Source organism: Anarrhichthys ocellatus, unplaced genomic scaffold (genome assembly GCF_004355925.1).
Source record: "Anarrhichthys ocellatus isolate YVR2014 unplaced genomic scaffold, GSC_Weel_1.0 scaffold6, whole genome shotgun sequence".
NCBI lineage: Eukaryota > Metazoa > Chordata > Actinopteri > Perciformes > Anarhichadidae > Anarrhichthys > Anarrhichthys ocellatus.
The window spans coordinates 10017874-10033600 of record NW_022280036.1 but is presented as its reverse complement, the minus strand read 5'-3'; the positions used below and the strand labels follow the sequence as shown (position 1 = coordinate 10033600).

General features: G+C 42.4%; 1 protein-coding gene across 6 annotated transcripts in view; it reads right to left on the bottom strand.

Moving 5' to 3' along the window:
- Positions 1-15448, bottom strand: part of dennd5a (DENN/MADD domain containing 5A) — a 28199-nt gene extending 12751 nt beyond the window's left edge. For 4 of the 6 annotated variants that reach the window (XM_031846215.1, XM_031846216.1, XM_031846219.1 and 1 more), the window contains exons 1-6: positions 15217-15448; positions 7828-7899; positions 6918-7027; positions 6084-6768; positions 2282-2469; positions 1298-1609 (exon numbers count right to left, since the gene is read on the bottom strand). In XM_031846215.1, the coding sequence (XP_031702075.1) occupies positions 1298-1609; positions 2282-2469; positions 6084-6768; positions 6918-7027; positions 7828-7899; positions 15217-15316 (1467 nt within the window). In that variant the 5' untranslated portion in view covers positions 15317-15448. The remainder of the gene's footprint in view (positions 1-1297; positions 1610-2281; positions 2470-6083; positions 6769-6917; positions 7028-7827; positions 7900-15216) is intronic. The other 2 variants (XM_031846217.1, XM_031846221.1) reach the window with 1 other exon arrangement.
- Between the last annotated feature and the right edge of the window lie 279 nt (positions 15449-15727).

Here is a 15727-nt window from a genome sequence, read left to right as displayed (position 1 = left end):
CACACACACACACACACACACACACACACACACACACACACACACACCAACATAAAGAAAGGGATAGAAAACAAGAAAAAGTGTGTGAGAAAGACGTCAGAGCAGAACAGTGTTTTTCATGTTATCTAGTCTGACTGTTATCAGACGCTGCCAATGAAGCAGCAGGGTTATGGGAAAGGAAGTCATCTGTTTTGATTCATGATCCAAAGCAAACGGACTTCTTTTTAGCATGTCAGTGGGTCAGCTGGACAGGTGCCAGACCGGGGGGGGGGGCTACAATAACAAAGAGCAGTACCACTAACTGTAAAACAAAGACCCAATCCAATGACGTGACCCAATAATCTATTCTATTCAATCACTGCTTTGTTCCCTTAAATTCAGCAGTGAGTTTAGATAAGATTACTTATGAGGGAGGTCTGACCTCATAGCTGGGAGGGGAAGCTATCCTCAGACGATGAGCTAATCCGTTCATGGAAAGCAATGCTGGTCACTAGTGCATAAGCTGATTAGGCTGCACATACAGAGACTTTCTCTAATTAGCAGCTTATTCCTCATCCATCAGTCTTTCGAGAGAGTATTTCATCGTTTGTAAGACACTCAAGTGAAATGAGCCAACTACGGGGGTTTCTGTCATCTGAGCTGTGAGACAATCAAAGCAGCATTTCAAAGGCAGCAGGAGTTGATGTTCTGAGCTGATGAAGTCTCTTGGATGGATAGCAAAACATCTTCCAGACTCCACTGTGTCAGCTACCTGTTCTATTAACGTGATGCTCAAAACACTGATGGGAGGTACTGAGCAATCTCAATACGATTATCTTGGAGACAAATATGTCAGTATACATATTAACTCCATAATTACTCAAAAATGATGAGGATCTACGTACATTCACGATTAAAATAGCTTAACATATCTGTCTTCTATTTTTATATACACATTATTTTATGAAAAACCTCAGACGTAAACAACATGCACCAGCACAGAAGGGCTCCCCCTTTTGTTCCGTGTCCCTTACTGCAGTAAAGATGGTAATAACCTTATGATACAATAAATGTTTCTTTGCAGTTCATGCAGCAATATTGATTATCATGCCATCCCTACATAATGTATAAGCTGGCAAAATATGGTTTGCAACTATTTTTTGCAAGGCTGACTTTACATTGAATGCATTGATTATAGAAAATATTTAACTATAATTTCAAAATTTGTTTTACAGATCGAGTTCCAGGAACAACCACCAGGTCTAATTATATATTTGTGCAGCCCACTTTTAATTGTCGAGATGACATCATTTCTCACCTTCTCCAGGCTGACACCCGTCCTCTTGACCAGAGCCTGCAGTCTGGCGATAGTTTCATTCTCCCTCAGCAGGTAGGAGTTGAGGGGCGAGGCCAGGTTGCCGTTGCGCTTGTCAGAGACCATGTCGACAGATCGGAAGCTGCGGTACCTGGCCTGGCTGTCACTGGAGTGAATATTCCCCTCTGGAGACACGCCAAAGGACATGAGTACCTCTGAGATCTCCTGAACGAACTCCAGCTTGTTGGGGAACTGGGGCAACTCCTCTGGCAGTTCGATGATGTGGTTGTCAATGTCCACGAAACACAAGTTAGCCTGGATAAAGATAAAGACAAGGAACGAAATAATTAAGCATGAGAAAACACAAAACGAATATATTGAGCTTAATGCACAAAAACAGGTATAACACTAACATTATTGGTGCCACTAGTCATACTGAGCTAATGCCAACAGGTCTAACACGTCTAACTGTATATCCCTTGAGACTTCATCAGCCTCCAGATTCATCCGACATGTTTGACAGCAGGCTACACTTTCTCTGTCCGTGTGTGAAATGTGAAGCAAATAAAAAAAACATCTTCCTAATTAGCAAACTGATGACTGTGCTTAAAAATGCAGCCACAGGAGGAATAAGAAGAAAAACTGTCCACCATGGCTTGTGTCAGCAGAACAACAAAAGGCCTTATCCATGCAAGAATGACAATAATTCAACTGTAAATAAAAACACTGACAGAGATGAAGTGTGCATGTTAGTGTGCCCAAAGAAAAATAAAGACAAGGGGGGATTTATTCACTAAAATCCAGATTGTCTTCTCACACCAAAGTAACAACCTACTAAACTGCTTTGTTACCAGACAAAAGCAAGTACAAATGCAAAGGTTGATTTGCAATCTGTGTTTTAGAGGTGAGACAAATAGATGTGGGAGGATCTAGAATACTGTTCACACCATGGCTGGACTGTAGGAAGGCCCTAGGTGGTGTTTGTACCTCCTGTGGCAGCTCCAGGTTGGTGCGGTCATCCTGTCCGTTGGACTGGAGGCCCATGAGATACGGCACAGGAGCGTCCAGGAAGTGGAGGAGGGAGGCGGGCAGAATGGGAACGTACACATGCTGCCACTGGAAGGGGAACATTAAGGCTGTGATGCTCTCTGCCACCGTCATCAACCTCTGGTAATCTGTTTCATGTACACGTAAAAAAAGAGAACAATGGTTATGATATGTTCCAGCAGTGGATACAGAGCAGATTTGAGGGTTTTCGGACTTGATAATTACTTTGAAGCCTTGGTGATTGTAATGATTCTGACTGATCATATAGGCTCCAACATGTTGCACAATCACCAAAATCACCACAAGCACATACCTATTTAATGACTTTATAAAGTCAACATTTACTGAACAAGAGTAGAGGACTGAAACCCAGAGGGCAGAACTCAGTTTCTGCACTGCTCATGTGGACAGTCTTCATAACATCTTAATATCATTGTTCTATTATTATAGTGAACTATTAAAGTGCATTGTAAGACAAACTCATGATTTATGTTGTTTAATCCTCCAAAACACTTGTGCCAGTAAACAGCATATGGCAGAACAGTTATGCAACATGTTATCTAAATAGGATTACACTGTTTATGCCTCAGCTCTTCTGTTCTGCTGCAATAGCACTGATGGGTTGAGGCAAAGTACAACGTGACTGAAAGTGTTTGTGTTTGAATCAGGATTCAGTGGGAAGAGCACAGTGTGGAGACAAAGTGGACTAACATGACATGACAAAAGGAAACACCCAACCCTCCTCCAGTGTTAACCCTTTAGTCTGGTTGTCTTTGGTATTCTCTGTTCTGTAAATGTGGGAGTTCAGCGGAAATGAATGACCAACCTTGAAGTAATTAGCTGTAATGAGCCACAAGCTGCATGCAAATTTAGGGAGTGGATCTCCAGAAGCCCACATTTATAGACCAAATATGTCATAGCACGCCGATATGGCCTGTCCCATAATAAAGAAAGGTCAAGCATCTCATTTGAGCAGGACGTCCTCTGAAGGACCGGTGTGTCCGGCGTCCTTTGGAGGATTCAATGAGCAGCGACACAGCAGCAGTCAGCCGGCCCGACAGCTAACGTCACATTATTCTGTCGTGACTCCACACAGCAGCACTCCTTCGTGTTCAGGGTTGGTGTGAATTCAAATATGTGTCCAGCCTTCCTCATCTGCATTCCTGTTGACACCTCTAGCACATTCGGCAGCAGCTCTGCCTCTCCGCTTATGGTGCCAAAATAAATGCCATTCCTTCATTTGGTCATGTGCTGGTCCATGAGAAGAGACTCTCACCCCGGGCCTCCCCCATCATCCCCCTTTCTCAGCAGGCTTCCTCTCCCAGGATGGGGACAAGAATACTAACATCACCCGTCTGCTCTTAAACTAGACCACCTGAACAAGAATCCACTTTAACTCCGGTCACAAAGGGTCAAGTACTCGGCTTCTATACACAGATGCATATATAAATGTTCACAGTGAGAACTGGTCGCAGTTTAGACTTGAAGTGATGCTTGAACGGTTAAATTTACATACCGAGTGCCAAATGATGCAGTTAAAAATACACTGAACACGCAGAAGTGAAACTGCTGCAGATCTTAACTCTCAACTCTGAGTTGTGCAGCTGTTTGTTTGTTGGTTATTTTCTTGATTAGTCAATGAATAGTTTGGTCTTTAAAATGTCAGGAAATACCCACGACAATATCCCAGTGCCCAAGGTGACGTCTTCAAATTTCTTGTTTTGTCCAAACAGTTAAAAAAAGAAACAAAGATTTACTGAATATAATGATTTGATCATTGCACAAATCAGCAAAAATCCTCACATTTGAGGCAGTAATGCCAGAAAACGTTTTTTTTTCATCAAAATAGATTGACTAATCGACTAAACCGTTCAGCTTTAGCCAAAACTAAATAATTCAGTTATTGCATTAAACACAATCAATTTCCCTTTCAGTCTGAGGATTGTGTGTATATGTAAAAAACGTAAAGAACAGAGGGTTTTAGAATCACAAAAGTTGGCACAATATAGTTACTTTTCCCTGAAATACAAAAAAAGTAATATAAAAGTAGTGAGTAATTTGCTAAGTTAAATAAGTACGGATTGATCGTCTGTGCAGCTTTTAATTTGTGCTTTTCAACTTCACTTCAGATGAAGCCTCTCTGTGGCTCCATGTGTGTCGTGTAACCGTTCAGATCTCACGTCCATCTCGACTGCACAAATCACATAAAGACATAATAGTGGCTTAACTGTAGTGTGTCACAGTGATTGACACGTCATGAGCTTCCCGTTTGAGAAGGACGGGAGAAGCAGCAGATAGTGTTTGAATATCTTCTCTTTTATGGCTTCACAGAAGAAATACCGGCCTTTTTTATTCATCTTACATCACAAGTATGAACTCCTGTGCTATATTTAGCATATAACACACACGGTTGTCTCCTTATTTGCAGAGCATCCCTCTCCTCTGTGTGTGTGTGTGTGTGTGTGTGTGTGTGTGTGTGTGTGTGTGTGTTTGAGTCTTTTCCAAACAAGCCCTCGTATCTTCCCAGTGGAAGATTGCCAGGGCTTAACTCTACACAACACCCTTCATTCTGCAGTGATCAGCCTCACGGGGGGAAGAAAAGAGGCATGATGTCACTTCCAACCAATAATAATCATCCTGCATCACTGCCATCCTCACTGTCTCTGGGTTGCCTAGCAACACCACAGCCCCCCCCCCTTTAAGAGCTCCCCCTCCGGCCCCTGGCATTTTGTAAACCATTTGCCTTCTCTTGGGATTGTAATGGATCCAATCACCACACCAGACCCAGCATCCCTAAATGATTTCCTTGTTTCCACACACACACACACACACACACACACACACACACACACACACGCACACACACACGCACACAGGAATTTTATCAAATATATATTATAAAATGCAGTAACTGATTGTCAAGACTCTCGCTTCCTTAAAGGATGAATCACCAAAAAAAGGCCTGCACAGCCGACCAGCTCGTATGTGCACAAAAGATGAAGATCACACGTTTAAATGTGAGGTAGAGCTGCCTGTGATGGGGGAGGTGGGCCGACGTTTACACAGACTGGTCCTCACACTGCATCACTTTAATGGAAACACTCAACAGGTTATGTAATCTCTTGGATAATAGTAGCGCAATGCATATCAAACATGTGTCCTAGCCTTAAGGTCACAGCTTTTGTTCCTTTGTAACAACCATCCAGACCGTCTCAAAATGTGGGCTCATTTTTTAAACAATATCCCCCCCCCCCCCCCACTCTATGATAGCCGGCTCTTTACCTCGTCTTGTAACTATTATGAAACAACATTTCTGCACAAATAGCAATTCCAGCCTCCTTCCATCCATCTAAAATGTACAAACAGGGAGGAAAGCCTTGAAGCTACAGCAGCATGTAACCACCAGGTCCCCAGACAATATCTCGTCTTATGTCGTGACCCTGATATGTCTCCCAGCGGCAGACACATCTCTTGAGACAGCCTCTACTAAAAGGATCACATCTCCTCTCACTTCTCAAAAAAACAGCTATTACAGCATAACTTCTCTTTGCTTCCAGCTCGTCAGAAACATGTATGGTGTTAATGAATCGTGTCCAAACTACACAGGATGTCATGTTAGCCTGGCTATTTGCTTTTTAAAATGCAAGATGCATAGGTACTTGTAATCAATGCACGCTGTGGGACAGGATGCTAGAGGCTACATGAAGACATCGAGTGGAGCAGTAGCAGGACGTCTACTTACGCTGCGAGTAGAGCAGTATCTGCATCTCGAGCAGGGCACAGGTGAACAGCTGGAGAACATTCTCCACCCCCAGCAGATGGAACATTTCACAAATGGCAAAGTCAAACAGTGGCAGCTCAGATGTGCTCGGCCTCTGGCACACCACGGGCCCATAGACGCCTGAGAACTTGAGGGAACGCCCGGAGGGTGGCAGGGGCACCTCGTAGAGGATGTTGTAGATGAAGCTCTCCAGCGGGAGGGGTGGAGGCTGGGGGGACGACACGGCCTGGTGAAGCTGCTGCAGCACCTTCCTGCAGGCCTGAGGGAAGGCCATTGGCGTTATTAGGCAGATGCACTTCGACACGTACAGAGTGTCGCGACTGATGTCGTACGAGTTGAAGCGCTGCAGGCGGGAGATGGCGGGCGCGGCGTGGAGCACGGGACGCGCGTGGGAGTGTTGGTGTCGATGGTCTACCGGTCCCGGCGGCAAGGTGGGAGTGTGCAAGATGTCATACTGCTCTGCGTTGTGCATGTGGTAAAGAGTCTGCATGGCACTGCAGATCTGCTTACTGGTCACCTCCTCGAAGAAGGTGAGGGCAAAGCCGTACGTCCGAGAGCCGTCCTCTCTGGTGATGATGTAGGAGTGGAACTGAGGCTCCCGGGAATCCACCTGCGTCCTGAACGCCAGACCCTTCGGCATACAGAGCTGCGATAGGACGGAGAGAAAAGGCATCAGAGGGTTGAGGGAAGTAATAAAATATTCACATTACTTTTGTAGTACTGATTTCAACCCTGTCTCCCAGCCATGCCATTATTCCTAAAGGATATGAGGGGTAATGAGTGTAGAGATCATACCATGCCAACTGCATCCTGATCGAATGGGTTCCACTCGACATTGTCTGGATAATGTGCGAGGACTTTGGATTTAAAAGTTCTCCGTAATGGACTCTGCTCAAAATTCTCACCTGAAAGTGAAACAAAAACAGAGAGAGAGAGAGCAAAAAAACAAAAACAAGGAGACAAACAGTTAGCCAGAGTTTCCAGATGAGGATGGAGGAGCAGAAGAACAATCTGATCAGAAGCAGGTTTAAAGTGGCAGGCGCAACTCTAGAGAAAAGAGCAAGTCAGCATATTTGTCTCGAGAGGAAGATTGTATTGCACCATATAAAGCTGTCATCTGCAAAATATTCAAAAAGGATGCATCTTATACTCCAAAACAGATGATGTATTTTATTGATCTTAATGCTTCTTGACAGCTTTAATGGCAATACAAAAGGAACACACAACATAATCATAAAAAGCACAAATTGATTTGAACCCGGAATGAAAGCAGAAGTGATGCACACACCAAGGCAGCACTGAAAAGTCATTCAGAATGTAGGGGGAGCGTAAACACTGGCCAAGCAATGCCAGCGCAGGCAGCACTGGATGTGTGTGTGTGTGTGTGTGTGTGTGTGTGTGTGTGTGAGAGAGAGAGAGAAACAGAAGCAGTGATTGTCAAACATCAGCTCATTGTTCAGCTGCTGCTGAAGGATGTGAGGGAGGCAGGGGAGGGAGGGAGGGCAAGAAAAATCAGAGAGCGCAAAAAAAAGAAGAAGAAGGTCCCCACACCTGTGCAGAAAATAACTGGGAAACTCGTGGAATTTAAAGTAACAAAAAAGGGATTGCCGAGTAAAAAAAAACAAGGTGTGCCGGGTGAAAGGTTGAAGGGTTAAAGCTGAGCTCGGGTTAAAAGGGGGAGGAGTGTGTGTGGTGGGACGGTTACCTTCATCTGCCCCCGCCAAATTTCCTCTGGCCCCATCTCTGAATTTAGTAGCCTCTATATACTGGCATAAAGCTACACAACAAATAAAACAAAGATGCAATTAAAAGTCTGGTTCGGGCATCACTTCTCAATATGTGTGCACACACACTTCCTGACAGCTGTCTGCTCTGAGAGACACATTATCATCGTCTCTGTCAGGAGGGTATACGCTGATACAAGGACGCAGCATTTCTGTGTGTTGTAGTTTCCTCTTCTTCAAGAGAGAGATCATGCAAATCCATAACTGCTCCGATATGGATCGCATTGTCCCCACAGAGAGTCCACGGCCATGACATCAGTGCTGTGAGGCTGCACGGTGATGCTTGGAGCTAAATGCTAATGTCTGCATGCTAACATGCCCACGTGATAATGCAGTCATGCTGATTCTAACAGGCATAATGTTTAGCATCTCAGTTACAACATTAGTAACATTTGCTAATTAGCACTAAACAGGGAGTACAGTTTTTTGACAATAAAGACAAATGTAGAGTAATGAAGTGATAGACTCATACTTCATGATTTATAAGCTGGTATGTAGAGTAACATATTACAAAGGACTAATGTGACATTTCGATACATTTTCAATATTTTGCCCTTTTGATCACATGGTGACTAAACATCTCACGGTGTGGCTAATTATTCAAAAGTGTGTACGCATCACTAGACAGTCAGGAGGTTTACTGAGTGAACGGCTGCTCTTGTACTGCAGGCTGGATTATCTAACATTTCACATTTAAGAAGAACCTTTATGCAACCAGGCAATGCTTTCTGCCGTTTCCTCTCCGTGCATGACATTTGCCAAGCAACAAGGAAACAGTCCTGCTGGCAGAAACACGCATTCATGCAGCATATCAAAGCCAAATGTGAGCGACTCTTTTCTCGTCAGACCATGTCAACGTCAAGGTAAAGCTGCTCTCAGGCTGATGTGACCTACTTAGTTAGGGGTTGAGGAGGATCTATTTTTTAGTGCACTTATAATATGATTTAAGAAATGACAACTCAACTCTCTTCCCTGATGATTACATTCATTCTCTCTGTTGCATTTGTTTGAACAAGACTAAATGTTAAATCTTGGAAAGCATTTTCTGAGAATCCTAATTGAAGAAAGAGTTTTAAGGATTAAGTGGTTTAATCTGTTGGTTACTTTCATATCTAAACTGCCCAAAGTGGAGAAACTACGCCAGGACTTATGATGTATGTCAGACGATTATTAAGATTAGTGGGGATGGGGAAATATCATCCAGTTCCTTATAATTTCTTTGAAATGTTTTTGCAGCTTTGATGGCTCCAGAATTAATGTTTAATAACCATCTTTAAGGCATATAAATCTTTTTTATTTTGTTCAAAGAGGATAAAAATGCTTTGAGTGCAAAGATGATGTTTGTAAACTCTGTCAGGACAAAGTGAAGTCAGGACACATGTTTTACTCAACCGACAAACAACCAATTCTTTGAAAGTAATCACATTATCATGCATCATAGCTAATAGTAATGTCAAATCACACACACAGCAGAACTCTATACTACCACAGGAAAGTCTGTTGATTGTTAAAAACACAAAGTAATTATCACAGCATATGCCAGCAGCACATTACAGGAAACAAGTACCAAACGTTCCTGTCTAACAGGCTATACAAGGAGAGCATGACAGTGTTTTACAAAGCTTAAATCCATATACATTTACTAAATGATAAGAATATAACTTAACTGAAGGTGTCCTTTGTGCTGTCACTCAAGACGACTGTTATGATTATCTTTCGAATAAATAAAAGAAGTCTACACGACGCTAAGGTTTGTCACCTTCTCTTCAATCATCGATTACGTCTTCAACAATTATCGGTTACAGAAGCGTTATGTATGACGCAGAATAATTCTACCCAGACTTAAAATAAAAAAAGAAAATAGAAAATGTCAAATAAATGATTATCGTACTACCATCAGGCTGTTAAACTATTTTGGAGGAACTGCCTTAGTTAGAGACCGTAAACGGTGGCGAGAAATTCAACAAAGTTCCTCCGCAGGAACCAAAGCAGGTCATGATTAAATGATGAATGAAAAAGGGAAGTAAAAAGTTAATTAGATGTTGAAATGACAAATGAACATTGTTAAATGGAAAATGAAAGTCAGGAAATATACTCAAATTAAATCAAGAATTGAACTTGAATGTAATATGAAAAGGAGATTGTAATGACAGAAGAAAAACTAAATCATATATAAGAAATTGGAAAGGCAAGATGGCTATTGTGATGTAACAGATATATCTCTTTTAATTTTAACTAAAATGACCCTTCAAAGTGGTGTCATCCCCGTACACCTCGATGGTCAGCTGACTCCGGCTGCACAGGTGTTCCTTCTCTTCACCTGCTAATTAGTGCCAATTACAAGGTAGCTCCTCAGCGCGGGGAAGGCCCTCGTCTAAATAAGCACCGACTAACTCTACAGTGACTGAAAACATTATTTGATCTGTCAATTTTCCAACCAAATGGACTGCGATGCCATGAGCGTGTGGACCGGTAGCCGTGGGAGTGAAGCGTCACGGAGTTCTGGCTCCTCGCCGTCTTCCCTCATCCTGTAAGCCAGGGACCACCCACAGCTCTGCTCCCTCACACCTCCTGCAGCACGGCCCACGAGGCTCAACACACTAACGGACGTACCTCTCTAGACTGGAAAGCTTTACTCCTGCACGACGCCACTTGACTGACCGCAGCAGAGTTTGGTGAAGGCTTCAAAATATCTCAGAAGCAAAAAACATCAACACTTGTTGACCCAGCGCTGACGGGACATAACGGCTCACTCTCAGCCTTCACGGCTTGCACTCCTAATAGAAACAATATGCGTTTTTTTTTACCATACAGTGGGGGAAAGGTTTCTAAACTGGCACTGAAAAGTGTCACACTAACATCGCTGTCTGTCCTCATTCACATTAGTGGGTAACCACTTGTAGGCTAGCTGCCAAAAATTCCAGCTTTCCATTTCTTGGGTTGCTTCCGGACCAAAATGCGGTTAAGTAACTGTCAATAGAAGAAGGTCAATATGTCAACAAATGCCTTTAACTGCATTGGACCTGAATATTCTTGCTATAGTATCGTACTCTTTATTCAGAAATGCAAATAAGAAATAATCTAGGAAAGGACTTTCTTGCCAAAGAACCTGCTACGAAACACCAAGCTGACAACATGAAGGAAGTTTAAGTGTAAGATTAAAAGTACTCGTAAACTCACATTTACTTTTGTTCAGTGTAGCATGATCTCCATTTAGCCAAATGTAATGTATTATTGTCTTACACCTAAAACCTTAGACATTAGATACTTTAATCTTTGAGTCTTTGGTAAGTTTATCCACAGCAGTTGGTTGCTCGCTCCATAAACAGGTCATTTTCACAGCAGACATTGTACATTGTGGTACAAGGAAGAGGACAGGTGTTACTAATGCTGCATTACAGACAACTCAGGACTCAGAAGGCTACTAGAAGAAGTACGAAGGAACGCCACTCAAAGTCAGTTCCTACTTGTAAAGTCGAGGCAAATCCATCTTCGCGAAGAAGCAGCTGTTGTAAATAGTAAACCATCAACTGAAATGCAATATTAAGCACATTTGCCTGTATTCAATTAAATAATACATACTACCGTATAGTAAAACCTGTCCTGTTCATGGAAAATGATGTCAAAATTTGTCACAATGTTACTTGTGAAGCCAGACCAATATCAGACAAACTGTAAACACTACAATACCCATAAGCCTCGGCCGCCATTGAGAAGAAGCCAGTTGCCCTGAACCTCAAAGTAAACTGATTTAAGCTGCAGATCTTACACTTTAATCCTTAGCTTCCATCACTGTCATTACATCATTAGTTACTGTGAGCCAGCACTTTCTACGAGCTTATGTAATGGTCAGCTTCAGAGTTTGTAATAATTTTGTGTGTATAAATCAAGAAACACCCTGTGACATTAGTAGAGCGTCTTCAAAGTGCATTCAAAATGTCCACGATACGTTTAAAACACTGACCGGAGGCCCTGTACAAGCCCATAAATAAACAACTGCGTGACAACATGAAAGCCCACGTTATGCATTTAAAACCAGCTTTTCACATTGAGTCATTCATCTTCATTTGTTTGCCGAGCAGGATTGGGGGAAAAGAGGCTGCCTGGGAAATTCAAAAGGATATTTAGCATTTGAATAAGTGGAGGCTGTGTGCGAGTGTACTTGTGGCCCTCAGCTGCCTGAGAGGCTGCAGTGTCATACATATGCTAATCAGGCCCTCGCTGGGCTGCCAAAACACTGTGCTTAAAGGACGTTTTGGTGGTTCCTTTGTGTTTCACTGGACATGAATGACAATGGCATCATAATTAAAAATGAGGAACATACTGTGGTTTGATTTGGCTCATGACAAGTATCTCTCAACAGCTGTTTTCCCCTATAAGCAAGGTTACTTTAAATAATTTAGATGTGAGAATCATAAGGGCAGGGCGATAATTACTGAATAATGTTCAGTCGTCTGTTCAGTAATTACAATAATTAATAAGTGAGTAAGGCTCCATCCTTAGTATCTGCTTTTTAAAATGAAACTTTGGATTACAGCTGAAGCGAGCGTTTGTATATTTCATAGATACAGTTACGCACTAATCTACCCACACATGACAGATATCCGAGTTAACAAACATTTACAGTATTGTGTGAAGAAGAGCATGAACCCTCTGCAACTAAAAAAAACATACTCCATCACCAGCACAGATTAAAATACGCACAATGACACACCAACGGACACAAACATGAGTTATTGCATATATGCAAAACAACTTCTAGGTATAGCAGACCTGACATAACCTGTAACAATGGAATTTCCACACCATTTCCTCTCTCTACAACTTAGACTGAAAGTCGATAGGGGCAAGCCCCTAACGTCGCTCTACAGTAAACAGCAGCAGCATGCAGTAAGCGCAGCAGTGCTGTTTCACCACAGCGCCTCAGTTTCTGAGCAAGCTTTTAACCCGTTGTGTTTATGTCTCGTCAGAGAGACCTCAAAGAACCATGATCACAGAGATAACAGAAGGAAACGTCTTTTTCAATGCTACTGGAGCCATTTGAAAGGTGAGAGGGGAAGCCAATCGATAGGACATCTTACAAAAATAAAAACATATTTAAATAGTATGTTTAAAAAATGAACATGGCGTTCACGCGGCTGATGATTCAAGTGTCAGAGAGTTAACAACGAGCTGTCCGATCGGCCGACACACAGCAAAATGGGCTGCTGCAACTCGTGGCACAAAGCCACATTTTGATGAAAGATAATCACACACGAGTGTTTTCTCTGTTCACACTGATGCAAGGCAGACATTTTCATAAGCAGTCGCTCTCTTTAACATCTTCAACAATAATATATCTATGCGTGCTCTGATCATCTCTGTGCTCAACTCAAACCAGAACAAGGCATGTTCTTCAACTTCTACTCATTAGTACATTTCAAATAAACTTTAAATCTTTAAAGGAAGTAAAAAAAGGAAGTAAAGGGGTTGAGTCTCTGAAGACTATATGGATTTATGTCTATGTCATCGCTCTGAGGAGGAAATAACTTTCTTTCAACCACAGCGTTAACTCTGCAAGCCTCTCACTACCTCCTGAGTCACAGTGAATCACGCTGAAAACAGGGATCCAGACTCTTACATCAGTAAAAATGTCTGAACTAGTTTGGACTGCTGTCTGAAGCAGGAGCAGTGACCCGGTCAACGGGAGCTCACACCTTTATACTCACAACAGGCTTAACGCCAGCTCACGTTAGCAGATTTGCCTGACTAAAGCATCTCAACCGTCAATTAAGAGCAAGTATTTCGTTTTTTTCCTTAACGTGAAATACACAACATTTGAGTTTAAATGCAATTGATAAGTAGATCATTTGAGGTCTTTGTAGATCTGTTTGTTCCCTTCAACATTTAGAGTTTTCCCTGAGGATATGAGCTGGAAACCCTGACATTATTTGCCAGATATTTACATAAATTTCTAAATTACACAAATCCCCATTGTAATAAGCCTAAAAGCTAGTATTTATCAAACACAAGTCCCACCTCCACTGATATGTTGGATCGGTCACGACTCCTGAAGGAGACAAAGACTCAAGTGTATTCATCATTACGAAACGTTCATCTGTTTGGGCACACTGTATTAGTCACACAACCCCAGAAACTCCAATCCACCAATCTGTCACTTACAGAAGGACTGCTCTTGTTTGGGATTAGCTTGGAACTTAAAAACTGCAGTTTTGTACGTTGCATTTTCAGATTCAGTGTCTTTATCATTTCTCACAAGATGGTAAACCCTTGTGTTGTCTCCAAGAGTCTCCAACACTAATCAACGTCAAGTTTGGAAATATTCCCAACTGCGTAGGCCTACTGTCGGATCATATTGAAATATCAAATATCATGGAAGAATAAATATTCTTGACAGTCATTACTACCACAGTATTAACGGTTTGACAAACTCTCTAACAATAGACACATTTATATAGCCTGGTATATACCGGCTGATGCTACAGTGTATTGTCATATATTATTTGAAGAGTCAGCTGAGGATGAAAAACAGCCCCGTGGCCATGCTGTAATTTCCCACAGTTTCACATGCAGATATGTGTAAATCCTCTCTTTCATCACATGCTCATGCAGGTAAAACCATGACAGAAAGGGTCCCAGTCCCAGAATCACACACAGGGTCCAGGTGTGTCAAAGCCTGCTGTACGCTTTCTAAGACCATCAGATGTTTAAAGCTATTTCTATTTGTTTGTGAAGGGTGTGCCTTCTAAGCAGGAATGTGGATATCTGGTGGATGCTGAGGATGTGTGTGTGTATGTGTGTGTGTGTGTGGCATCTGTGTGTTGCTACCTTGATACCTGACCTCCTCTAAATAACCCGGTGACAGCTGGAGCCACTGTTAATTACATTATACAGTATTATCATCAACCAACACCAATGTCTGAGTGTACTGTAAGAAACGTGTTACTCACATTAAATATGCATGACTGCGCAGAATCAACATTTGAAACAGTATACAAATCAGAGACAACCTTTGATTTAAATTGCTGTCAGTGCGTTAAAGAGACACAAACAGTAATCCTCTCCTCATCGAGTAGAAACACAAACGTTTGCCAGGCTGAGAGGAGAGGAGCTAGGCCTGACGTGTGATCGTTGAGGATGTTAACAACCTATATTATGTGTCACACGAGTAAATAAACGACGGGCACGTTAAGATACGTTAAAAGCTAGATATTGACGCTGACATTATGCTATAACACCGCTTCCTTCCTTCCGTGTTGGCTACAGCATCAGCCCGACATTTACCCCCCTCCAACGGCTGCATTGCTTACCGGACAGTTCGTCGGGTTCCAGCCCGCTTTCGGTGTCGAGTCCGCAGATTACAAAATAATCCGCGAACCGGCAGGAACCGGAGCTGAAGCCGGTGGTCATGTTGAGACTGGTCCAGTGGTGTCTTTATCCCCACAACAGGGAGCATATTAAAGGGACTCGGAGAAGTGCTTTCTCTCTACCATCACGGGTCCTACGTTACTGCGAAGCTCGAAAATCAGTACCGATGCTAAGCTAGCTGTTCTGCTCTGCTCTACGGGTATCACACGTCCGGCTAAGATCCTTCACAATAAAACGTCGTTTCCGCAACAGACAAGAAACTTTTCCAACAAACAAAAAATACTGCCGTTGGCCCGTATTGTTAAATATGTGGTGTTTCATCTGTTCATAGCTTTTATTGTCATTATGCAACACAGGGATGCACAACGAAATGCAGTCGTAGCTAATTTGCAACACAAGAAAAACATGACTAACAAAACAAGACAAAAACAGTAGTGTATTCCTGTATTGCAT